The sequence below is a fragment of the Uranotaenia lowii genome, chromosome 3 (assembly GCF_029784155.1).
Source record: "Uranotaenia lowii strain MFRU-FL chromosome 3, ASM2978415v1, whole genome shotgun sequence".
Classification (NCBI taxonomy): domain Eukaryota; kingdom Metazoa; phylum Arthropoda; class Insecta; order Diptera; family Culicidae; genus Uranotaenia; species Uranotaenia lowii.
Genome location: NC_073693.1, coordinates 177,840,549 through 177,867,014, shown reverse-complemented (window position 1 = coordinate 177,867,014; position 26,466 = coordinate 177,840,549). Strand labels below are relative to the sequence as shown.

At 33.7% G+C, this 26,466-nt stretch overlaps 2 protein-coding genes across 2 annotated transcripts in view; one reads left to right on the top strand and one right to left on the bottom strand.

The window, feature by feature from the left end:
* Nucleotides 1-26,466, bottom strand: part of LOC129758503 (oxysterol-binding protein-related protein 9) — a 154,329-nt gene that overhangs the window by 113,415 nt on the left and 14,448 nt on the right. The window lies entirely within an intron of this gene.
* On the top strand, nucleotides 125-22,716 carry LOC129758505 (elongation of very long chain fatty acids protein 7-like). The gene is made up of 5 exons (XM_055756012.1): nucleotides 125-591; nucleotides 21,366-21,462; nucleotides 21,586-21,679; nucleotides 21,778-22,024; nucleotides 22,096-22,716. The coding sequence occupies exons 1-5, from the start codon at nucleotides 525-527 to the stop codon at nucleotides 22,404-22,406; spliced, it is 816 nt and encodes a 271-aa protein (XP_055611987.1). The 5' UTR covers nucleotides 125-524; the 3' UTR covers nucleotides 22,407-22,716.

Genomic DNA, 26,466 nt, shown 5'->3' with positions numbered 1-26,466 from the left:
TGGTTCAGTTACCAATACTTGACGTGTTCGCTTTATGAGCTACCTTGCCTGCCTTCCTGCCTGTCTGCTTCATTCTGGGCAATAAGTTCGACAAACCGGCACAGGAAAACGTACGGCAGTCGATCGGACTCTTTTGGGAGATCCGGGCTCAGCCATCGAAGTCAGTACTTATCAAAAACGAGCCGAGTGCAGATGTGTTGTGACCAGTTGTTGTTGTAGGTGATAGTTGAGACTAGCGTCGCGTCGCGTCGCGTCATCATCGCACAATCTAGGGTTCGTCGCTTAGCAGATACGGTGCGATGTTTTATTTAGTCGATCGCTTTCGCCGGAAGTAGACGTTAAGCACACACCGTGCCAAAAATAATCAATTGGTCTAATTGTGTGTGCGTGTGAGTGACTTTGTGTGCGTACATGAGAAATGTTTATAGCTATCGTCTGAAAACAATACTTAACATTGTAATTTAGTAAGATTACAATTATTGGCAAGTTATCGAGTAGAAGACAAAAATATAGACAGCACCAAAATGGATATTCTACAGATGAATCTCACGGATTTTACCTTTTACGATCTGATAAACGTAAAAGGCGTAGGTAAGAAAGTCTTTTTGTTCTAGAAGTGAATTGATGAAATAGGTTTTATTTGTTTAATTTAGCTTGTGTGTGGTAGATTTGTACATTTAACACCTTATTTCCAATGTATGAAAAAAAAACCATTGGAATTAACGTTAATCAAAAATTCACAATTATATACTTGCTGTAGCATCAATTAACTTTTAATTTATAAGTAAAGCAAAGGTTTTGAATTGCAAAGGTATATTTAAAAATTTAGTTTGGCTCAAAGGGTCAAATATTTGATATTAAATTCGCATTTGTGACAGCTCTTCCGAAAAGTGATGTATTAACATCAGCACGATATCCAAATAGAAGAGAAAATTGTGTCATGAATAGTACGCATACACATGATGATTTATTCTAGTTCACGATTAGATATTGGAAATTCGTCACGAAGCTTGGCAGAAACAATGCATCTCAAGAAAAAAGTCATAGTTTGGCGCTCCATAAATAATATCATTCTTGGGAAGGGCGTCAATGCTTTCAATCTAGTGTTTGTCTAGCATGTTACTGAAACTGAAAAAGTAAAATTGAGATAAATAAACATCTTTGAAGGACAACCTAGCAGAAATAAGTTTAAAACACGACATTTGCGACTTATTTGAATGAGTCTGAATCATCCAGGACAGAGTCTATTGTTTCATGAAGGTTTGAGGTAGTGTCATGAATGAAGTTTGAATAATCAGTCATTCTAAAATGTTCGTTATAGTGCTGAAAAAAACGCTTAACCAAAAAACAAAAAAGAAATTCACAGCAAAGTATCTGATTTTGAATCAGAGTTCTGCGTCCGAATTCTCTATTTTTAACGACTTTACCTTAAGTCCTAGTAATTTCTTTTTTTTAAGTTAGATTATCAGAGAAGTTAATGCTGCTTAGTTGTAGATCTGAAATCTAATGCTGAGTTTCGAACTTGGAAGTCTACTTTTTTATTTAGGTTCAGAAATTTAATTTGAAATCCAGAACCTAAATGCTAAATTTTGATTCTCAATTTTGCATTCTGATTATTCACTCAGATTGTTAATATTGATTCTAAACTGAAAAAAATGAAAATAATTGTACCAATAATAGTCTCTGACGAAAGATAAAAACGGTGCAGAAGATCAAGACAAAACCTGGAGGGTTGACTTCATTGTTTGCAACAAGAAACAACTGAAAACACCATCCACCATGACGTGAATTTACTTAGGCTTTTCTGAAGTGTTATCATTCTCGATGTCAACCAATTTCTGAAAGAAAAAAAATAGTAGCAAACGGCCGTAAATTGAATGTCCTTTAAAACGTATATGATACGGACAAAATATAATTTTAAGTGTATGTGTTGGGGTCGATTACTTTTGTTATATGAATTCAAGCTAAACTTGTTCATTTTTTACTTCAGCACAAATCACTGTATCTTCAAGTTGTCTTTTTGGAGATAAAATATCGGTATTTTCAAACAAGTTGTAGACAAAAATTTACCCACAATTTTATGTAAGTACACCCCAAGAAGAGGTGAAATCTAGAGTTTTTCTTGATTAGGTCGTATGAGCCACTTGCCGTGTTTCGAGAAAATGGCTGTTAAAGATTTGCTAAACATATTTAATTCTTATATTAAAAATATCGCTCAGAATTGTTTCGAAATTTCGTATACAATGCAGAAAAAGATTGGAAATACGCTCGTGTATTAAATACAGGCATAGATTTGATTGTTTCTGTAAACATGTACATACAACCTTTTGCGTTGCGTATTTGGTTGAAACGTCTTTTTGCATGTTGATGAATTTTCTCTTAAAATTCGATTTCATTTGTCTAAAGCTTCACTTATTCTTGCTAACTATCTTCAAGTACTACTAAGTACCACTATTAACATTCTTATGGAGATCTGCACAATTACTGACATGTGATTAGAAGGAACTTTTGATGTGCCAATTTTCAAAGTACTTCAATATAAAGAATAAAAGAAACAGGACTTACTTTTGAACACCTGGAGTGTTATCAGGATCCCCGCGGTGATATGCTCTCTGCAGAATATCCGAATTGCACAACAATTATGGAGCGGGTCTTGCTTAATTATCTAAATCTGCCTAGCCTACATCCTCTTCATCGCTGCAGCAGCCTAGAATCGGTGCTGCGAAAGTCGGTGTGCATCAGGAATGTATCCATATCCGACTGGACAGACGTTTACTCTCTATAGACCTCATATATGAACCCGATAATTGCGGTAGCACCCTCTGCCACTGCAGTGTAATTTAAAAAAAAATCGAGTCTGAAAAGTTTTCCAACCATGATAGAAATGTTTTTTGAACTTACCTAGCAACAGCAACGAAGAAGTTAGACTTTAAGCACGCTCACAAACCATTTTCGTACAAATTTTCCAACTTTTGGACACTCGGCGACGTACTTTCTGCGCAAATGCATATTGTCGTAAAAACCACTTCGCCGAAAAGTGTTTTTGCGACCTTTGGTTACACGACAATTCAATGCAGCGCAAAACGTCGTTAAAACCAAATCGCACGCAAAAATAATTAAGTCATTATACGTCTTAAATTCAAATCAATTTTTCAAAGTTATTCATTGTTCGAATAAAACCAAATTTCTACATAACTTAGAACACATATTTATCAATCGTTTGCAGCCAATAACTCAATTTTGTTTACATTGGTTCATACGACCTAATCAAAACAAACTCTAGAAATATTTCAATGCGAAATGCAATATGCGTATGCCAAAAATACGCTGAAAAATGTACTTTACCAAAGACGATATGATTGGAAAAGCACTACTGGTATAAAGACTCGAGCTCCCAACCAAAATGATGAACCACTACGTTCAAGTTAAGCAAGAAAACATGTTATGGGATTTTCAACTTATTGGATAATTTATTCCAAAATAAAATGAGAATCGAACCCAACGCATCATTCTTATTTCGACTTGCCAGTCCGATATCTTAACCAGTGCCCCAACTGAGACAGTTAGCGGACAAAGATTTTTTTTTGTCATAGTCTTTCTGCATCGGCCAATCAACAGGTTAACGCACTGCATTAGCCTTCTCCTTCGTGAATAGAATGACCGTTTTCTATTTCGGTTTTACATACACACACAGCTGTTTACTGCGTGGCATCTTGGCTGGTGGTTTTTAGCCGTCAGTTGTAAACAAAGATGCGTTTTTTAATGCCTGTTTACATATACACAGCGCTCGGTACATCATTCGACAATATCTTTGCTGGATGATTGTTTCCATCCTCTTTTGTCTTGTGAAGGGATATGGGATATGTTTTATTTTGGATTCTTTCAGACACATGAAATGCGGTTGCACTGGAAGGACAATGCCAGATAGAAGAAAACTTGTTAATGCCGGTCCGTCGTAGACTCTTATGCCGAAAATTTCATCTCTATGGAAGTTCATTATTGGAGTAGAGTTTGATTTGAGGGTGTAAGTTTTTGATTGAATAACAAACCAGGTCATTCCTCTTTAAAGTTTAGATGTGAATTTATTCAGTTTTAACAAAAAAATGTCGTGGATTTAATTCATTTTACGAAACTTCAAGTTATTCTGAATTATTCTTTATAGACTTCAAATTTTATGTTCACTTAAAAAAGTGATATAATGTTATTCTGATTAGTACTAACTTTTATTTTTTTTATTTGTTTTTATTTGTTTTATTTGACTCGAACTCACAAAACAACATACGAAGGAATAAGGAATCATACGTTTAAATTACTCCTATTTCTCCCAATCTATATTTTAATATTCACTAAAACAAAATTCGACCATATGACAGCTTTTTACAGCATATTACCCTTATAAATTTTTACAAAAAAAAAAATTCAACCGATTTCTATTAGATTCAGTGTTTCAGAATCGTCTCGTCTTTTTAAAATAGATGTATATTCTTTTTGTTAGAAATTGTCAAATTCTCCTATTAAACCTTTTTTTTCCTTTTTTGTGAATTCACTCACTGTTTATGGTAGCATTTTAAAACAACCTAATGGATATAAAAATAAATTTCTACACAATTATGCAGTATTTGTTGGCTTTAAAACGTATTGTATGAATAGGTAAAATATAAATCCATATATTTTAAATTAATTATTTTGTAAAAGTTATCAAAACTAACACTTTTTATATTCTATTTTATTTTTGTTTATGTATAAAGTATTTTAACCAGCTTGATAATTCGTCCTCACAAAAATTTCATATTCAAAATCATAAAAATCATTAAAAAAAATCTTCATTTTCCGATGGTTTAGTGTCATTTGAATTATACGGAAAAATCACTTGTAAGCGGTACAAGCGCGTACAATGTGTCTATTGAACTTTTTCGCTCAAACTGGTTATATATTATACCACATTTTGATAGAAATTTATTGGTTTAAGAATTGTAGGACACGTACGTCCTTATTTCATTGTAAAAAAATTGCTGGTTATTTTATTCATTAGTGTCGGGCAAGCACGAGAAAACTTTATTTTAATTTAATTATCAAGATTTAGAAATTCAGGAATAAAAAAAGGAAAATTTCGTTGAGAAAAACACAGATTGGTTTAATTTTAAATTGTATAAGACTGTCGTGAAACAGGTTGAAATTAAATTGATTTGTAAATCAATTACTAATTCTACGTTAACGTGTTTAAACAAAAATTTTCTTAATATTCAGATATTTTCAGTGTTTTTTCATATATCAGAGCGATTGCGATATTTTTATTTGTGGAAATCCGGTTCTTTCTGACATGTTTCAATTTATTTTTATCATAAGACAAGTTTTTAGATCAGGAAATTTTAAGCAGGAGCTTAACGTAGAAATCGTAGTGAATCGTTTCTCAGGCCAAAAACACACAACAGCAATAACAACGACAACAACATTGACAAACAATGTCTTTTCGTAGCAAAAAAAGATATTCCTTTCGTTAGAAAAATGAAACTCTGCTTTAAAAAGGTTTCACGCTGCCAAAATATCAGCTTTTTTATCAAATAATTTATGAAACATCTTTATAAATAAAGCATCCTAGATTGAAAAGAAATTTTAGAGAAAAGTCCGGTTCGGTCGGGATGCCCGGATATTATAGAAAACAGCCCGGATTTATTCATACAATTTGAAAAATTGAACAAAAATATCAAACCCGGTTTTAAATTTTTCGTCAAAAATCGGTTTTGTTTAAGTTTGTTTCTTTAAAATGAACCAATTTTTTTTTCGTTTACCTTTAATAAGAATTGAACACTGCTGATGTGTTTTCACAAAAAAAAAAAAAAAATACTTTCAAATCATTCTTCGTCACCCTTTAACTTTTTGAATTATTGTTTGCAATTTGCTCGCCTGAATTTTCCGGATTTTGTCCGGTTTTTGCAGTAGAAAATTTTAAATCAATTTCCCATTTTTAACATATTTTTCAAAACATTTGACCGGATTTGTCCGGCCCGGCTACATGCGAAAATAATTCTGGAATGCTTAATCTGTATATCGAACATTGAACCATTTGACGCCGACAACTGAAACTCTTTTTAGAAAACTAGATAACATAAAAGGTTTATAAAAGCGATGAAAACATTGTTTGTTTACTAATATACGAAAATAAATGTTTTTGAGGTACACTGAGGTTTTTTTTTACGCGGTATTTCGTCCCGCGTAAAAAAAACCGCGTTAATTCGAAAATCCGCGTAAAAAAAACCTCGTTAATTCGAAAATCCACGTAAAAAAACCCCGGAATTCGAAAATCCACGTAAAAAATCCATTTTAATTAAAAAATTCGCGCAAAAAAGCACGTTACTAAAAAAACGCGTAAGAACCATGATTATTTAAAAATTTGCGAACAATGATAGTTTATTTTTAAGATAAAAAACAAAATCAATTAGATTAATAAAATAGTAGAATATAGTGAGGCTTATTTGACAGTGTGGAATTCAGATCGTCTCATGTCTCATGTCTCAGGTCTCATGTTCCATGTCTCAGGTCTCATGTCTCAGGTCTCATGTCTCAGGTCTCATGTCTCATGTCTCATGTCTCATGTCTCAGGTCTCATGTCTTATGTCTCATGTCTCAGGTCTCATGTCTCATGTCTCATGTCTCAGGTCTCAGGTCTCAGGTCTCATGTCTCAGGTCTCATGTCTCATGTCTCATGTCTCAGGTCTCATGGCTCATGTCTCATGTCTCAGGTCTCATGTCTCATGTCTAAGGTCTCATGTCTCATGTCTCAGGTCTCATGTATTAGGTCTTATGTCTCATGTCTCAGGTCTCATGTCTCATGTCTCAGGTCTCAAGTCTCAGATCTCGAGTCTCATATTTCAGGTCTCAAATCTAAGGTCTCATGTTTCAGGTCTCAAGTCTTAAGTCTCAGGTCTCAGGTCTCAGATCTCATGTATCACGTTCTTAGTCTCAGAGCTAAGATTTTCCCAACTACAAAAAGATTCTAAGTGTTTTCCTTTGAAAAAGTCTTAGAATATTTTCTCTGAAAAACCGCGTTAATTCGAAAATCCGCGTAAAAAAAGCCGCGTAAAAAAATACCGTGTAAAAAAACCCGCGTAAAAAAAACCTCAGTGTATAACTATCTGCAAGAAATTAATTTAAAAATGTTTTTGGAATGCCGGTGATGTGCCAAAATTTCAGATTTTTTCCCAGTTTCCCGGTGACGCGATGAAATTCCAATGTTTTTCGCGGTATTCCTGGTTCGCTAGCAACCCTGAAGCTCGAATTAAAAAGTTCCAGAAACCTGAGTAATGCTATCATGGAAAAAAGCTGTTAAAACCGTCTCATGAAGCAGTATCGATTTTTGGCTTTTCTTCTTTTATAATGCCACGATCAATGCCAAGAACACTATTGTGAGTTTGAGTCGTGCATTAATGTTATTGTGTAATGTATTTTTTAATCACTTTTAGTGGAATTCGATAAGTATGAAATACGAAGTTTTAACCCAACATCAGTTTAGAAGTTGTAAACTGAATGATTAGGAAAATTAATGAAGTTTATTATGTAGCTCAGGTAAGAGTTGATTTGGTAGAGTGCTGGCTTTTTGAGCCGCTAAGGCAAGGAATTCGAGGTCGATAAAACACCGAATACAGTTGTATGTAAAAAAAAATAGACAAATAATTAATTAGTAATTTTGTGATTGGATATGAGCAGTCGATAAATGTAAGCTTTTCAAATTTCACATAGTTTTGAATAAAGAATAATCCCCCATTATCAATTGGTATATTGAAAAATTTTTAAACGATATTTTTTCGATTGACCACAGGTCTACACGAATGTCAACTTAACGATTAGTTTTTCGCTCTTTTGAAGGTTGACGGACGTAATAAGTTCAATCGTCTGACAAAGTGAAGCATTAGAATACACTTACCAGCGATGACCTATTTAATTTTATTCACGAGAATCGAGAGCCGCTTGTCGACGATTGAAACAACAGGAACGCATTGCTGAATTTTTTTTTCGTTGGAATTAGCAACTTCCGTACACAACACACAACCTCGAAGAACTACGCCGAGTTGTTGAAGGCGGCATTTTCTGTGGTTGGGCACGTTTGCAGATTGTTTACGATGACTGGAAGTTTTTTTATAACCATGCTTTATAAACAATTACATTTCAACTGCATTAATAGTTTAACAGTAATAAATATATTGAAAATAAATTTGATGTTAGAAAACCTTTAAAAAAACCGAAACCTTTAATACACGCCGATTGCAGCAATTATTCAATTGATGGAATTGATTAAGAAACAAACATTACTACGTTTCAATATTTCCTAAGGAAATTTCGTTGAGAGTTTAAAAAATGTAAAACAATTAAACAAATTTGCATTTTCTATATACTGTTTTGCGAGAAAATAACAATCAACGTCATGTCCAGTGAATGACGATTGAATGGTAAAAATTGGTAATTCGTCGAGATAAATTTTTTTATTTATCTAAACTCCTTACTGTTCTAAACTTCACCAATGGATGTTTTTGACTTAAAAATCAGAACTCATTGGAAATAATCGAAAATGATCAACCACAACGGTTCATGAGCCTTGGGCCGAAACGATAGTTAAAAACGAGTGCATTAAAGAGTTTTTGTTTACGTCACTTAGGCTTACCCTTCGAAACGTGAGAGTGCATCGATGGGAAAGTTGTTTTCTGGCAGGCGTGCAATCTCAGGTGCCGAAACGTAGATCCAAAATTTATAAGTATGTAACGAAATATTGCCAGTAGTAGTCAACCTCATTACGGCCGAAAATCTCTTGGCAAGCGTCCTTGACTTGGTTGAAAGTAAAACCTGTTATCAAATTTTATAGATGGACAATTGATGAGCTCTGTGTACTGGTGGGTGTATTTATGGATTAAATTGGGAGCATGTATGTTTTACTTTTATAGCCCAGCAATAAGTGAAAAATCGTTCGGCTGATGTTTTTATGTAACTTGATCGACGGTTGGCATGGTTTAGATGGTGTGAAAATAGAACTATTTACCACGATCGACTTGAGAATTGGCACCCACATTTATTCCATTTTTCGTGATTGCTTCAAAATTGAGGCCTATAATTTAATATGTAGGGGAGAGTGGGGTAACGTGGGCCATGGGGAAACGTGGGCCACTTCAAATATCTCAGCTGTGTGTTGAGATAAAAATCCCACTCCAACTGTCATCATCATCGCTTTGCGTACGCATGTTTTTCTATATATTGATGACTTATGTACGTATCATATGCTGCTTTTATGGAACTAGCCTAGAAAAATGTACTTACATAATTAAACAAGCACCCGCAAAATTGCATCCGTGCGAGACCTCAAGTACATAACAAAAATATGCTCAAACGCTTATGATCTTGGTTTTGTCATGTTCTTTCACATGGAGAAGGAATTTTGATGAAACATAAATAGGTCACACAAACGCAACCAATTTCCAAATCATTGCTTGTGGGGAATCGTGGGCCACATTTTGTGGGGTATCTTGGGCCACCTTTATTTTGGTGTTTTTTCACACGTTCAGAACTTAAAATAGTTATTACTATTTGTAAAGTATTCTTATGCCAAATGAAGAATTATGGAAAATGTTTTGTCAATTTTTTCTAATGCGATAGAGACGAACAAAAATCCTATATATGGAATTTTGCAGAGACGTTCGCGAGCCAGGTTTTAGGATCTATTCGATCATACACAACTCTCTTTTTAGTTTCCTCATCTGAAATCGCTTTGAAATAACTAAATGAATTATGAAATTTCAGTTTTGGGTCAACTCATAAACATTGCACGTTATCTAGTCAATTTGGATTAGGTGGCCCACGTTTCCCCACAGTTTTTCAAAATCCAAAAAAAATAACTTTTTTCAAAACAGTCGAAACTCGGGAAATTAATGTATTTAAAAAATAACAAAAAATGCCTAATGATTCCTCAAAAATATAGAAAACCTTTCCATTTATTTTTTTCATTTTATCTTTTATAATAAAGAAGTTATTAAACAAAGAAAAAAAGTGGCCCATAATACCCCACTCTCCCCTACATTTAATTCTCACATAGATAAATATATGATTCATAAGTTTGATACAATTTTTTGATCAAATTAACTTTTTGAACAAAATTGAATAACATCAATAATGTTTGTTAATGATGATAAATATAATCTTTTTGCATGATTTTGAAGGTTTTCGTATGCATTTATGAACAATCCGTTAACCCTCCAAAGCCGTTCGGGTCAATATGACCCGAAGCGCACATTTCAAACTTCTTTATCATCATTCCAATATACTGATGAACTGGTAGTTTTGACAGACCAAGTATGTTCTATGAAAATAATGATCAAATTAACGCCAAAAAACTAAAATTTGAGTTTTTAAAATCGGTTCATTGAGAAATGAAATACAGCTAAGCAAAGCCAAAACCGGATGTCGTTTTTTTAAAGTAAGACTTTTTTCTACCGGAAGATCTGTCATAGCGGTAAAAACTTTCATTGGACCCCAACATATCTATACATTGTCGGATAGATGGATTCTTGACAATTTCAAACATCAATGAAATAATTAAATACAGAAAAGCTGTCAGAAGTTATGAGTATTTTAAAAATAAAATTGATTTTTCGGACTTTTAACTTTCTGAACCAGTTTCTGAAAACCTGGTAATACATATCGACTTTATTTTGAAATGTTGAGTAATTAGAATAAATTACCTACACAATGAATATGATATCATCAAAATCGGTTAACATTTACAGCTAGGAGAACGAAATCAAATTACAACTCATATTTCCCCGAAACGGAAATTTAGCGAACGGCTTTGGAAGGTTAAAAATGACTTTTTCGAGGTGCCAAGAACTTGAGACCTGATATTGAATAATTTGGGGGCACAGAACCCGAATATGGCATAAGACACATTCCACGCGCTTGTACCGCTCAAAAGTGATTTTTATCCGTTCGCGTATCAAAAAATCTCAAAATGGTCTATAATTTTGATAAATTCAAATCACACAAAACCAACGGAAAAAAGAGAAAAAAGTTTTTTTACACATGTTTTAGATGATTTTGAAAATCAGTTTTTTTGTTGAAAAAAGTGGTGTTTTTGACGATTTTAACAAAATCATGAATTTTAATATATAGATGATTTTTTATGGAAATATTTTTAGTATGTTCAAGAGCCAAAAAAACACGGCTTCATTCTGTAAAAAAAAAAAGAATTTGATTATATCCAATGTTTGAAAAGCGAACAAAAACAATCGCAAATGAGTGAATTCACGTCACAAAAAAAGGGAAATTTTCAATTTTACGAGAAAACTCTGACTTTTTTTTTTAAATAAAAAAATGAGATTTTCTTTGAAAATGATAAGACGATTCTAAAACTTTAAAATTTATAGAAATCGGTTGGAATCTAGCTGAGTTACAACAGCGCGAATGAGTGAATTCACGTCACAAAATTTGATTTTTTGTTAAATTTTATATGAAAAATGTTCTCTGAAAGCTGTTTTGACCCTCCAGATGGTCGGATTTTTACAAATTGAGCATAATTTAGTTGATTTTTTCAATTAGTTCATTATTTTCAAATAAAAATATTAAAAGATTGAAAAAAAAAATAAAATGTTTTATTTGGTGAATCTTTAAATGAATACATAAGTAATTTTAACATATGATCCCTCAATATGTTGGTATTCAAGTGCCAATCAAAATAAGGAAAAAGTTAGGTGCAGATACTGAAAATCTATGGTTGTAAAAGTCCTTATTTAATTTTTGGCATTAACATTAAAGTCGGAACAACAAAATATCGTTTTTGAAAGTGTACATAAAATTTGAAGACTCCAAAGAATGGTTCAGTATAACCACAGTATAACTTCATATTTCGTGACGTGAATTCAGTCAACTACCCTGTTCTGTTTGAACTGAGTGAATTCACGTCACAACTTCAAATAAGCATAACTTCGTTCGTTGTTATTCAAACGAGAAGCTCTGTACATCAAATTGTTGGTAATTGTTTTCTTTACAACTCATTCGAAGACACCGATATTCTATTTCCACAGAGAGAACAGGAAATCAAAGATGTAAGTACTAAAGTCCGAAATGGTTAATTCTAGCGTGAATTCACGTCACAAAAGTAGTCAATCACAATTAAAACAACTTAAATTTTAAAATGACCAAATTATATTCATTTTGAAGGAAATTCAATTTGCGACCGTTTGCTACAATTTTTTTTCATTTTCAAATAAATTGGTAGACTTCTAGAATGATAACAGTGCAGAAAAGTCCGGTAAAGCGATTTCACGTCACGGTGGAATGTGTTATTAGTATTTTTTTAACAACTTTAGTCTAGGACAGGGTTGAACGACCTTTTGAACCAACGGGTGAATTCGAATTTAAAATTCTTTCGGCAAGCCGCCCTTAAAAATATCACATATCTACTTACAATTTGTAAAGCTTCATGAATAGTTACAGAGAATAGTTAAAATTAAATGTAATTTTTAATGATAGAGGAAGAATGACCAAGCTGGTTAAAATCCTCTATAAATAAACTAAATAGAAATAGATTTTTAATGATAACAATTTTTTTACGAATAAAAACTGAAAAGGAAGGAAAAAACGAATTCGTGTATTGTTTATTTGAAATGTTTGAAATAAATTTAAATTAATTTTTCAAATGCAAAGCAGACAATACCAGCTGGAATTGTTAAGGTACATTACTAATTGGTTAGTTTTTATGGGAATTTTTAAATTGATTTTAACATTTTGCAAACATTAGTTCTTCCAAACAGAGACATCTTTTTTTTATTCGTTTTTTTTATCAAACACGAATAATTGTCAAACACTTTGTAATATTTAAAAAAAATTTGAAGTGTTTTCTAATAACAATCATTCCTAAAAGAAAAATATTTTTCTTTTGGAAACAACTCTCTTTTTAGCGTTAGACGTTGAATCGAAATTTATTCACTTAAATTCCTTTTTGTATAATTTATACTTCCCCGAAGACCTTATTTTTCGCTTCAAACGGTGAAACCCAAATTTTTTAATTCCAAATTCCGTTTAAAATTAGACGTTGACAATGAGCAAAGTTCAGCTAATTCACAGATTTTCAAACGAATTCAGTCCAAATTCCAGTTCTTAATCTTGAATTCTTCAATCCCAGGTAAAATTCTCCACACTTTTTATATTAGAAAACTCATCATCCAGTAACCTGAGTGTTACTTTATCGCCATTAGGAGGGTTTTCCATTGTACCTAAAGTACGGTTGCCAGAATTTTTTCAGCGGGCATTTGATTTTAAAATGTCGACCAAAAATCCGGGCAATATCCGGGCAAATTTGGTTAAGATCCAAGAATTACTTAACACAAATAAAAAAAAACTTGAATTTTTTTCCAATCAGCAGTTTTTTAATCGTATTTTAGACATTCAAAGAGCTTCTTATGATTATTTTTATAAAACTTGCTAAAAAATTCGCTGTGGACACATAAATAAAAAAAATAACTACACACTTGTTTGTTGGTTTTGGCAAATAAAGTGAATAAATCAAGGCAAAATCCGGACAAAATCTGGGCTTTTTTCAATAAAATCCGGGCTACCGGGCTGGACCGGACATTTGTAAAAAATTTTAGGTATTAAATATCCGGGTAAAACCGAATAAAACCGGGCAAACCCGGATAAAGCCGGGCTATCCGGCTACCTTAGCCTAAAGCATTCTTATATTTTCCCTTTCTGGATAACCATTATTTGCTTCTCTTTTAATTTTATTAAAAACAAAAATTCGAAAGGCTTTTTTTTGGTTCGTATAACAGTTTGAATCGTTTTTTCGAGACAAGTTCTTTTTCTATCAAACAGATGATTGTTTTCTTCATAATTTACTATGAAAATTTTGAAGCTATACCACAGCGATGGCAAATAGCGTGAAAATATATTTTTAGTTTGAAGAGAAATCACTGGTTCCTCAAAATTGGAAATTATTAAAATTTATTCACTTAAAATTCCATTTCGGTGCTTATTTTCGAGAATTTTTTGTACGAAGCACAGATTTTTTCTTACAAACGGATAAGATCATTGCATTAAGTTTTAAATAAGATCTTATAAGAAAATTCATAACTTTACTGATTTAGAAAACGAATTTCGAAAAAACTACAATATTCAATTTAGATGAATTTTACAGATTTCATGGATATTATTAATAAAATTCGGATAGCACTGGGATCGGATATTAAAAGCTAATCTAACTTAGATAATGTGGATTATAAAGAAAGATGACAAATTTAAAAGTAAGATGACACAACTTAAAAAGATTTGGCATGATGGCATGATGGCATGAAATTTCTGAAAAAGTCGTCCCAAACTTCTTCAATCATACCACATTTAGGTTTTGATCATGAGTCATATTGATTAGAATCCTATGTTGGCCATGTCGACAAGAGCTGTCAATATTCAAGAACAAAAATAGTGCCCTTGTTAATGGTTTTATTTGCTAGTATTTGAACAACAGGCTTAGAAATGCCTGTAATAATCTGAACTCTTCCAATTTTTTTGTTTCTGTTCGGTTTTTCCGGTCCGCTCATGTTTTTTAATAAAACTTTAGGTGATAGATGAATATCAGGGAAAAATTGTCATCTAAATGAAAAAAAAAAACTCAAATATTATTTTTGCCTATTAATACTATTGCACTTTTGCCTCAAATATTAGTTTTTGCCTATTAATAATATTGCACTTTTGCCTTTTGCCTTTACAATACAATACAAGAAATGCCAGAAAAAACTTAACCATCTGAATGACGAATAACTGACATGTCATTTTTTTTTGGTTCATTATAATCTATCGAAAAATAGTCGAAAAAAAAACTTCGCGGATAACACAAGGACTAAGATACTAAGATACTTAAATTGAAAGTTTTGAATCAGTAGTTTTTTTTCGGGGCCAATTTACAAAATTCAAACAATCTAAAGGAGAACAAAATATGCAAATTTTAAATGCAATTTAAATTTTTAACGCTTCAAGCAAGAAATCTGTGTACAGTTGAACAATTTCTTGTGTACTATTTTCATTCTCCATATAATAATATTTATTTCATAGAACGCTGACATTTTAAGGGTATTTTTAAAGAATTAAAAATTTTCAAAAAATTTCCACATTTTAAGAATTTCTTTATTATTTATCTTCAACAAAACCAGTGAATCAAATTGTCCCTGATATTGTCTTAAAACAAGCGACAAAGTAGACGTGTGGTTTTGTCTTTATTCTCTCTCTGTGCGACAACCTTTTGTCTCTTCCGTATGTGTAGCATGACAAAATGAAAAAGGTAATCAAGGATTGTCGCATCGTTGAGAAGATAATGACAAATTCTAATGTGAAATTGTCCTGAAATTTAAAACTTGGGACAATCAGCTTCGCTTATGTGGGTAATCTATCTGATTTCGTAATAATGAAAAATTATGTGACCAGATCATAACCTATCTGAGAAGAGCTCTTGGCCTAACTTTAAGGGAAACCATGTTGGAAGTGGTTCAGGGACACTGGGTAGAGGCCATGGCCAATATGGCCTGGCCAGTTCCGGACAAAACATGTCAAAGTTATCGGATCAACACTTGCGGCGTATCAATAGAAAGCTCTTGATCTCTTCGTGAAGGGAATCGATAGGAGAATCGATTCGGGGACAGGGGGTCGTGGCCATGGCCAATCTGGCCTGTTCCGGAACGAAATACGTCAAAGTTATCAGATTGAGACTTGCGACATATTGATAGAAAGCTTTTGGCCTCAACATAAGGGGAATCTATAGGAGAAGCAATTTGGGGACACTGGGTCGTGGCCATGGTCAATCTGGCCGGTTCCGGAACGAAAAATGTCAAAGTTAAGAGATCGAGACTAGTGACATATCAATAGGAAGCTCTTCGACTCAACATGAAGGGAATCGATAGGAGACGCGATTCGGGGACACTGGGTCGTGGCCATGGCCAATCTGGCCTGTTCTGGAACGAAATACGTCATAATTATCGGATTGAGACTTGCGACATATTGATAGAAAGCTCTTGGCCTCTTCATGAAAGGAATCGATAGGAGAATCGATTCAGGGAACACTAGGTCGAGGCCATGGCCAATCTGTCCGGTTCCGGAACGAAATATGTCAAAGTTACCGGATTGAGACTTGCGATATATCAATAGAAAGCTCTTGGTCTCGTCATGAAGGGAATCGATAGGAGAAGCAATTTGGGGACACTGAGTCGTGGCCATGACCAATCTGGCCAGTTCCGGAACGAAACATGTTAAAAATATCGGATCGAGACTTGCGGCATATCAATAGAAAGCTCTTGGTCTCTTTATGAAGGGAATCGATAGGGGAATTAATTCGGGGGCACTGAGTCGTGGCCATGGCCAATTTGGCCAATCCCGGAACGAAATATGTCAAAGTTATAGGATCGAGATTTGTGGCATATCAATAGAAAGCTCTTCGCCTCAACATGAAGGGAATCGATTGGAGAAGCGGTTGACCATGGCCACGACCCAGTGTTCCCAAATTGCTTCTCCTATCGATTCTCTTCATGAAGAGGCCAAGAGCTTTCTATTGATATGTCGCAAGTCTCAATCCGATAACTTTGACACATTACGTTCCGGAACAGGCTAGATTGGCCATGGCCTTGACCCAGTGTCCCCGATTCGATTCTCCTATCGATTCTCTTTATGAGGAGACCAAGAGCTTTCTATTGATATGCCGCAAGTCTCGATCCGATAACTTTGACATATTTCGCTCCGGAACCGGCCAGATTGGCCATGGCCACGACCTAGTGTCCCCGAATCGCTTCTCCTAGCGATTTCGTTTATGAAGAGGCCAAGAGCTTTCTTCCAATATCTCGCAAGCTATGATCCGATACCCTTTAGTTGGTATTTTCGGAACCGCTTATCCTTATATTTTTCAATAGCAACAAACGAATGTTCTGAAAAAATATTATCGGGATCCATCAGCAAAGAAATTTGTCTTTATCGTTGCGAGCGCACGACAACGACAAAGATTTAAATTTTTTTGTCATGAAAAGTTCAAGTTGCGACAATGTCATTATCATTCGATAGTAGGCGATTTTTGATTCACTGAACATAACACAAAATTTAACTGAGCACAAAAAATATTTGAAAGCTATGATAGTTTACAAAAATATGTATAAAAAAGTTTTTCACAAGCTCTGTAAAATTACATCTACGTATTCAATAAGCTTGACAAACTTGCCAAAAGCCGTGAACACATTTTAAAACTGTTGTGCAAGATTCAAAAATAATCGTTTTTTTATTCAGTCTGGCACGGCTTAAATGTGGCGTTTAGTTTTCAGTTAATCGTGATTTCATCTTTTTATTGCAAAAATTTATATTATAAATTTTTCCGAAATTTGTGAAAATGTGAATTTTGATACGATTTTACCCCTTTCAATGCCCCCCAAAATTCAAAATTGAGCTCGCCGTCCCCTGGAAGCTTTCAACACCCCCATGGGGCGGTAGGGACTACTAAAAAAATCACTGTTTTAGATCAATGATCAACTTTGTTTTTTTCCTGGATAATCTACCACATTGTGGCCGATAAACATTGCCGGAAATCTCGACTAAAATAAAAAAAACACAGTTATTTTCTCTTTATTCGACAAAATATAAAATTTTTGAGGAAATTATCTTACTTATAGGGTAAAAGAATACACTAAACAGTCTGCTAAGACTTTTTTTTTATATAAAACCAAAAAAAAACTATTATTTCTTCATAAAGTGATCTCTGTTATAATAACAGCTAAATTTAAAATCTTCCATGTAGGGATTTTTTAGTATTAGGAACAATACCAAAAATGCACAGTAAATACGGCAAATTGATATCTAAAATAATTTCCTGCTTACGCCCATCAAACAAACTCAATCGGTTCAACTTAATAAATAATCAGAATCAAAACGTCTAATCAATAGTTTTTCTGGTTAGTCAATCATAAATTATTTAAAATGATTTTCTATACTCTGAATTAGAAATTTACTTGAAAATTAGTTTTGAGCAATCTAGTTTACAAATTTGAAAACAATATTTTTGAAACACCAGAAAACGAACTAAAATTAAATTACGAATTAAAACTTCGTTTAAACTATTGCAATTAAGAGAATTTATTTAAAACACATTTTTGATCATTGAATTTAATTTGCTTAAAAGAAGAACATATTTAACTTTGTTTCGAGAGAGCCATTCATTTTTGAAGTTCACAACAATAACTTCAAATATTTATAATACATCATTGAAAGCTTAATCTGACAAAGTATAGGTTGAGAAATTTAGTCTCTTGAACAATCAATAAGAAATTATTAAAAAAAAAAAATAAGGAATTTCAAGCGCAGGTTTAATAGTTTTAAATTTCAAGCTCTGAATCTTTTGTCGCCATCAATTGAAATATTGGATCGCGTAAAGTGAGCATTTCAGTTTGCCAGGTTTTAACCGGAATTGGCCGGATTAAAAAAAAAATGGAATCACCCGGTCTGGTCCGGTTGCCTGGATATCGGGGGAAAAAACTTGGATTTTGCCCGGATTTTTTCACAATTTCAGCTAAATTCATACCTGAAACTCAAATTTAGTTCACGAGATATATGATTTTTGCATCAATTATTTCTTTTAACTTGTTTTAACGAAATAAATTGCATACATTTTTTGGAATTGTAAGATAAGATTCGAACACTGCTGATGTGCCTTGGTTAAAAATCATGTTTCGATTGTTTATTTTTCACCTTATCTTTAGCTTTTTATTAAAATACCTGGATTTTGGTCAGAGTTGTGCGGTTATTGCCGGATTTTTTTTTTGTTTTACAATTATACAAAGATTTTTAACATTAAAAAAATTGTTCAATTTAAAAGGTCTTACCATTTTTATAACTTATTTATGAAATTTTAAAGATAACTCAAGGGAACATAATTTTTAATGCCTTTGTTTCAATGGTTGATTTGAAAATTTTGGCGTCCTGAACTCGCTTATTCTGTTGAGTGTCGCTACCTGTCACATGGTTTCCAGCTTGCTGATTTGTTAAATTAGTATTTGATGATTGAATTTTTAAATTTAAATGGTTGATTTCAAATTCTGAACAGGATTAGATAGACTTCTAAAAAAAATCTTGAGCATTGAGCATCATGATTTAAGTTCCAATACAAAAGGTTTGTGGAATTGCAAAATTAGGTTCAATTTATGAACGTAATATAGTATCGTAAGATTAAATGTCTCAGGCTTAGAGTGATATAAACATTCTGAAATTGACCTAGCATGTATCCGAGCCGGTCTATTCCGGGCAATTCTTTTGAAAATCGTATTTGATTTCAAATGTTTCAATCCAAAAACCAAGCAAATTCCGAACAAATTTGAGCAAAATCCGAGCATTATTCGAAGAAATTACATGAGAAACATGTAAGAAAAACATTTCAATTTTCGTTTTTTGTCAAAGCTCATCAGCTTCATTTTCATGTTATTTAACATCATTCTTTTTTTTAAATTTTATATTAAAGTTAACATATTGCGGACTAAAAACGAAAAATCTCGTTTTTTTCGCTTGCCGTGAGTGTGCTACTCTTAGAAAGATAACTCAAATATTAAAAGTTTTATGATAAAATTCTAGTCTACAAAATTGAACACAATTTGTTCCAGTGAATTTCGAAATAAAGTATGCCGAATTTCTGCGAATCTTGGCTTAAATTTCTTTGCGGTCAGTAATGTGTTAAACACTGTGAAAATTTCGTTTTTGAACCAAAAAATCAAAACTTGCCATCACTATATTCGAGTTTCTAGCTTAGTTTTGCAAAAAAAACCTAAAAAATCCGAACCATATCCAGGCAGATTTTCACGAAAACCGGGCAAACCTCAATAAAATCGGGAAATCTGGAAGGCTGAGTTATATAGGATTAAATTCCGACGGAGTCAAGACTATTCTCTGGCATGTTTGTTAACATTTATTTTTAATACCTTTTTGTATTAAGCAGTTTCCCATTACAACGGTAAATTTATTTTTTGAACTGAAAAATATACATGAAAAAAATCTTTATGGTGGGAAGGGTAAAAACCCCTAAGACACCCTCCCCCCCTCCCCACAGTGCAGTGACCAGTGGACAAAAGTTAAAAATGTTACTTTATGAAACCTTAAATTCAACTTTACCAATCGATTGGACATAGGTTGGAGTCTCATGAACGAACATGCTTTTGACATATCTAATTTTGTTTCCTACACGCACAGCATAAGATCAAAGTTGAGGCTTGAAGAAAGCTCGAATTTTTTTTTTTAGAAAACAAAAACATTTTTTGAGACTTTTGTTTACAGTTGACAAGTTTTGCAGCTAATTCAAATTCTTTGTTCTACAAAAAAAACGCTGGAAAACGCTTTTTCGTGGTCCAATTTACCTAGAAAACAGGTTTTAGTCGAAGTTTGTTCCCAAAATTAAAAAAATGACCTGGTGTGTCCCATGTGAAGAATATGTTGAAGATTTAAACTCAATGCGTGTCGTGTAATATTTTTTTAGCCAACAAAATCGTTTTGGTCTTACAGCTACCTCTGTATTTACCATTATTTTTGTAAGTTTCATCAACAAAAATTGCTCAACTTTAGCTAGTCAGAACAAATTTGCGTCAAAAGACGTCACTATCATTTATATTCAAATGCTAGGGAATTTTATTCTGAGTACCCAATATGCATGCTGAATTGCGTTTTTTGCGCTAACAGAGATATAAGCCGTTTACGGAGGGTCATTTTTACTCCACATGAATGAAAATTTTTCGAAAAAGGACCACTGTGGTAAAACGAGAACCGAAATCAAGATATTTTTTCATCATGATCTTATCAGTATTATGTTTAAAAAAAGATTTCGAATGAAAACATATTTTTTGATATGGTTATAACTTTGAAATCTCATTAAAAAAGTTATATGAAGCTTTGCGATTTGAATTTTGGAATATTTTCAGCTAACATTATCAGTAGCAAACATGTTCGTTCATGAAAGCATATATTTGTCAAATACCACGGATCTTTCAGATGAAAGATTGAAAATCTTCAAAATTTGAGATTTATGGGTCATGGGTTATAAGGGTTAAAAAATCTAAATTGAGCCAAAAGCTTCAAAACACATTTTTTGTGGCGTATTTAAATTATTGAACATTGAAAAAAAAAATATGTTATCGAATTTCAATTTTCTACGACTCGGCTCTATAGGAATCAGAATTTAATTGTAATACCAGAAAAACATCTCAAATCTAAAATCTACCTGAAGTCTGAAATCAGAAATCTATCCCAGTATTCAGAAAAATACGAAAAGCTTCAAACAAATAGGAAGTGAAATCACAATACGCATTATTCACCCACACTCTTTATGCTTTCAGAGGACACGATCGACAAATTCCCATTGATGGCGTCGCCGGTGCCGAGTTCAATCGTTATTGCCATCTACTTATACTTAGTCTACAAATGGGGTCCTAAGTGAGTATTGATTATGTTCAGAAGAAAACCTGAAAAAAGGCCAAAATCGAAAACTGCAGTCAGTAGCTTTGGCGCATAACAAAGAGCGAACGCTTTCAAAAGGTTGCTAATTATTGCTTTCAGCTACATGGAAAATCGCAAACCCTACAACTTGAAGTTGGTTATAGCCGCCTATAACGTCTTCCAAGTCATGGCTTGTTCTTATTTGGTGATGAATGTAAGTATGTTTGGCGAATACTAAACAGCCGCTGATTATTCCGACAAAAATCTTCTATTCAGTCGCTGATTATTTTCTTTTTTCGACACTCCTTACAGTACATTAAGGTAGGATTCAAATTCAGCTTCATCGGAAGATGTACGCCAAGAATGTCCGTCAACGATATCGAACATGGCTATGACGCCGTCTATTATGGATGGCTGGCGATGTGCCTGCGAATGGTCGAGCTGATTGAAACAATCTTCTTTGTTCTGCGCAAGAAACAGAACCAGGTGTCAGCACTGCACGTCTATCATCACATCAGCACTTTCCTAATTGTTTGGTGGAGTCTTAAGCTCAGCCTTTGTAAGATGAACGATACAAATTCGTTTAAAGTGCGTTTCCATAATATAACTTTATCAATCATCCAATTACAGCTTACCAGGAGATGTCAATCATGGTTCTGAATTCGATCGTCCACATTATTATGTACTCCTACTACTTGCTGTCGTCGTATAAATTTTTCCATCCTGTTACAAATCGAGTGAAGCCCTTCATAACCATCATTCAGCTCGTTCAGCTAGTAACGATGCTGGTCCACGTGTATGCTGCACTGCAACCGACTTGCACGGCCAACAAATTCATCTACACGCTGCATGCCATCAATCTCGTCATCCTGATCAGTCTGTTCACCAACTTCTATCTGAAAACCTACATCAAGAAGACACGCCGCGTCAAACAAAGCTAAAGACGAAAACCTCTCAAATGGTTTAGCTGTGGTGTGGTTTGGCGTTTCTCCTAGGGCGGTGACATTGCTTTATGCATGTTTGTCAATAAGAAAAAGTGAAATTTACTAGTTAATATTTGAACTTCAACTAGCACTTGACTGATGTAACATCAAAGGCAGTGATGGGTAGTGAGATCACAGAGGAAAAAAAACACTAATACTTTAAGTTGGATAGAGTAAACAACTTGTAATATCGTGTCAAGAATGTTTCAAGTGTAATTAAGATTAAGAACGCTCAATATATGACATTGAACTACCTGATGCCAGTTAATTGCTTACTCGTTTTATTTTATCTCACCAAACAAATTATTTTTTTGATGTTGTTATGCCAGATAGACTTTAACGAAAGAAACATTATTCCATCTGCTGTACTCTTCGATTTTTGTCTGCTTTGTGAGTAATTCCTACTTGTAAATCAACATCCTGTTTATGCAAACATTGTGGATAACTATGTGTCTAATCGTTCAACTTCAGTTTACATCTGTACTAGGGACTGTTCACGAAAGAAAGTTGACACGGGTTATTAAATGTTATTCAGTAAGTATAATAGCTAGAATTGTGAAAATTTAGTTGAATGGTTTGTTAAACTCTGCTTTAAGCAATACACGTGTTAAAATGTTGAAAAAGTTAGATTGAAGATGGCAAAGGTTGAGTGGATCAATTTTGCACAAATAATGTGCGAAAATGTTATTATTCCATAAATGGATTGAGATTTGGAAGGGTGCGAGTTTCCCATTTTTTAAATAATTGAAGTGTTCAGAGAAGCTTATTTTCTTGAAGATCTACCGAAATCTGGATGGAACAAGAGATCAGGAAACCGGAATAAGGAGGAATCTGCTGGTTGCTTCCTAAATTCTAGATACGCGTATTTTTTCGAAGACGTTACCAAAAAATAGCTTATAGTCATCACAATACAGCAAACAATTTGAAAAAAAAGCTTTATCCAGGTAATAAATAAAACATTATGAGCTTCAAAGAAATATTGTAATTTTTTTTTCTTATATATAAAGTTATAAATCAAAAATGGCTACCATAAGTGCAATCAAAGTTGTGCAAAACTATTTCAAATCTATTTTTTTTTAAATCACGAACATCTGTATCTGTTGAAATGTTCCATTTTTACGATATTTTTTACTGAGTTTTTGATTTTTTTCTAAAACAAATCAGGTGTCACCTTTCTTTCGTGAACTTTCCTTAAGTTGATTTTTTCAAACATTGATAGCCGATTTACAGGTCCAAAAAAAGTTCAGAAAAAAGATGGCAATGAGGAAATCAATCTGTTTTTTTAGAATTTTGAATATACGTGCAAAAAAAGTGATTCTAATGAACCATCCGTATTACCCCGCGTTACTATTTTTACTTTGCTATGTTACATGATACCCCTGCACTATTGGTTGAAGTTACAGTTGTTTACCGGTAGCACTACGAGCACACACATATATATGTAGAATCTTCAAGTGCAATCTAAGTTCCCTTGAAAAGATCCATCCACATGCATGTGCTGCATCATTGAGGCGTATAATTCCAAGGTGTACCTGGCTAGCATTTCACTAATGCTATATCTGCCAACTTTCATCATACAATGTGTGCCAGGTTATTTCACGACCGGGATTCGATCTCATGAACGTTGGCTTGGAAGTCAAGGAAGCTATCCTCTAAGCCTGATTCATTATGAAAAGGTATTGTAAATACACTTGTGTCAACGTCGTAAGTGTACGTTCGCACAACGCGCTGATAGTGGCTTAACATTTTTGTTATTTTATAAGTGTAAAATGTGACTACTTTTGTCAAATTAGTGTTTTAGTGAAAGTTTATAGTTAGGGTTTCCTTTGAACCATGAAGAATTTATAATTCTTCTACTATCCATGGAGTTTTGATAACAAAAAGTGAAATCAGTTTTGATTATTAGCAATGTACGAGGTAGCCATTGAAACAATAGGACTCAATGAGTGTCCTACCTTTATGGGATTCATCCTCTACCACTAAGTTACGTACAAGTAATGCGTTGGAAGAAGCACGTTACTCAGATCAGTACGCCTCGGTGGTCGAGTGGTTAGCGTGGTAAGACGGTAATCGCTAGGTCCACTGATGGCATGGGTTCGATTCCCATCTCGGTACTGGATGTTAAATGTTAATCTTAAGTTTGTCCACGTCATTTATTCAGTCTCTAAAGCCTAGATCGGCTAAGACGGTGTGTGTCTTTTTTTTTTTTTTTACTCAGATGCTATAAAATTTATCCGAGATCATCGTTCAACTAAAGTGTGTACATCTTTCAGTGTGTTCTTACCCATGTTTTATGTAGGTACACTCTCGTAAACAAATTGCCTATATGGATAAATGAGTGACCGTTGAAAAAATCGTTTGTTCTTATTTCCGAAAATTCGGTTGCGATGTTTTCGCCTATCACATATACTGCTATTATTAAGGTATGTATCTCAAAAGAAATTCTGATTTTGGAAGCTGAAAACTAAGGCATAATTCGTCCAAATTGGGTCATTAATCTCAAATGATATTTTAGAATATGGTTATAAAAATATCACCCGCTAATACTATTTTTGAAAAATCTTTGTATTCAAAGATAATTTGAAATATTCAAATTTACATTTTGTTAAAATGTTTGACACAATGATTTTCTTATTATTATTTTTTTTCGTCTTTCTTATTTCTATCAATTTGTTTGAATCCAAATTGATTAGTTGCACCAATATACCTTTGCTATTCTATTCTATGGTGCATGCTGTGTAAGTCTTATTGTATAGATTGAATTTATTATCTCAAAAACAATTAAATTTTTGATCTGGAAAGTTCGGTCTAGGTTCAAACGAGGTTTGATTAGCTCTTCGTTTCCAGTTTCGCGAGACATTTCTTCTAAGACAGTTTGGTGTAATCTATCTTGGCTACCCGCTCTTGTTCCTACAATGGCTCAGAATGGTAAGCATTTCTGATACGGTGCTAACGCAAACCGATTAAGTTTTAAGGCTGAAATTTTTTGCTTTGGTAGACCTTTTCATGGATGTGGCAACCGAGGAAGCTCTGTTAAAGAGCCCTACTACTTCTGGAGCGAAACGCCAGGCGATATCACCGGTTGAAAACGGTGATAAAAAACAACGCACGACGGACATAAATGATCTTAAGGTGATGATTAAATGTGTTGGTCTCGAAACCGATCAAACTTTCTTTGACGGAGTAGAGTACCAACTCGTTACAATTATCCAAAAGATCCCGACCGATAATTTCCAACCTCAATTTATGGGGTCAGGATATCTTTCGGGTACCGGTTGGTTTCATGCAGCAAATGGTGCGAGCCTTGCATGGCTCAAGGCAGCTCTGGCCGAAATAAATAGGAAACGGACGACACGAAACTTCGTAATACTACCGTTTACGCCTATTCCGCCATTGTGTCGAGCGGTTGATACTGTACCGGCATGTCCACCATTGGATCGGAATGGTGCCAAGGCTTTTCTCAAAACCATTTCTAGACAAAACCCCAACATCAACGTTTTTGACTGGAAAGTAATTAAAATTGGTCCGAAAGTTAACCCTTTCCTTCCCATGGTAGCACAGGTGATCCACAACTTTGCACAGCTCGCATTTGAACTGGGCGCTTTGGATCAACACCATTTTTTCACCGAATGTGTAGATATGAGTGAAGAAACATTGCACAAAATTTGAAGAAAAATAGTTCGCTAGGTTTTGCTTGGCAGATCAAAAGCTGCAAAAAAGTCGGATTTTTTTCGAATTTAAATCAAGTCGTCATTTGTTATTCAATAACTCGACAAGTTTTCATAATTTCCTACAAAAAAAAATACTGACGTGCAGAAGGTTGCATATGCAAGCAGAATCAAATGGTGGTTTACTTATATTTCAACTGAAACATATAAATTTTTGGATAAGTAAAGTGGATCACTGGTGATACACTGGGAACAAAACGTACTTTTCTTCTTGTGAAGCTTCTTATCAATATTCATAAAAATCATTTCGTCAACAAAAAAATTCGCTTCAGGATACTTATTTCATCTGC

Coding starts and splice junctions, on each gene's coding strand:
- LOC129758505 (XM_055756012.1), top strand. CDS start 525: ATGGATATTCTACAGATGAATCTCACGGATTTTACCTTTTACGATCTG. Junction 21,463..21,585: donor GTCTACAAATGGGGTCCTAA/GTGAGTATTGAT, acceptor TATTGCTTTCAG/CTACATGGAAAATCGCAAAC. Junction 21,680..21,777: donor GTTCTTATTTGGTGATGAAT/GTAAGTATGTTT, acceptor CACTCCTTACAG/TACATTAAGGTAGGATTCAA.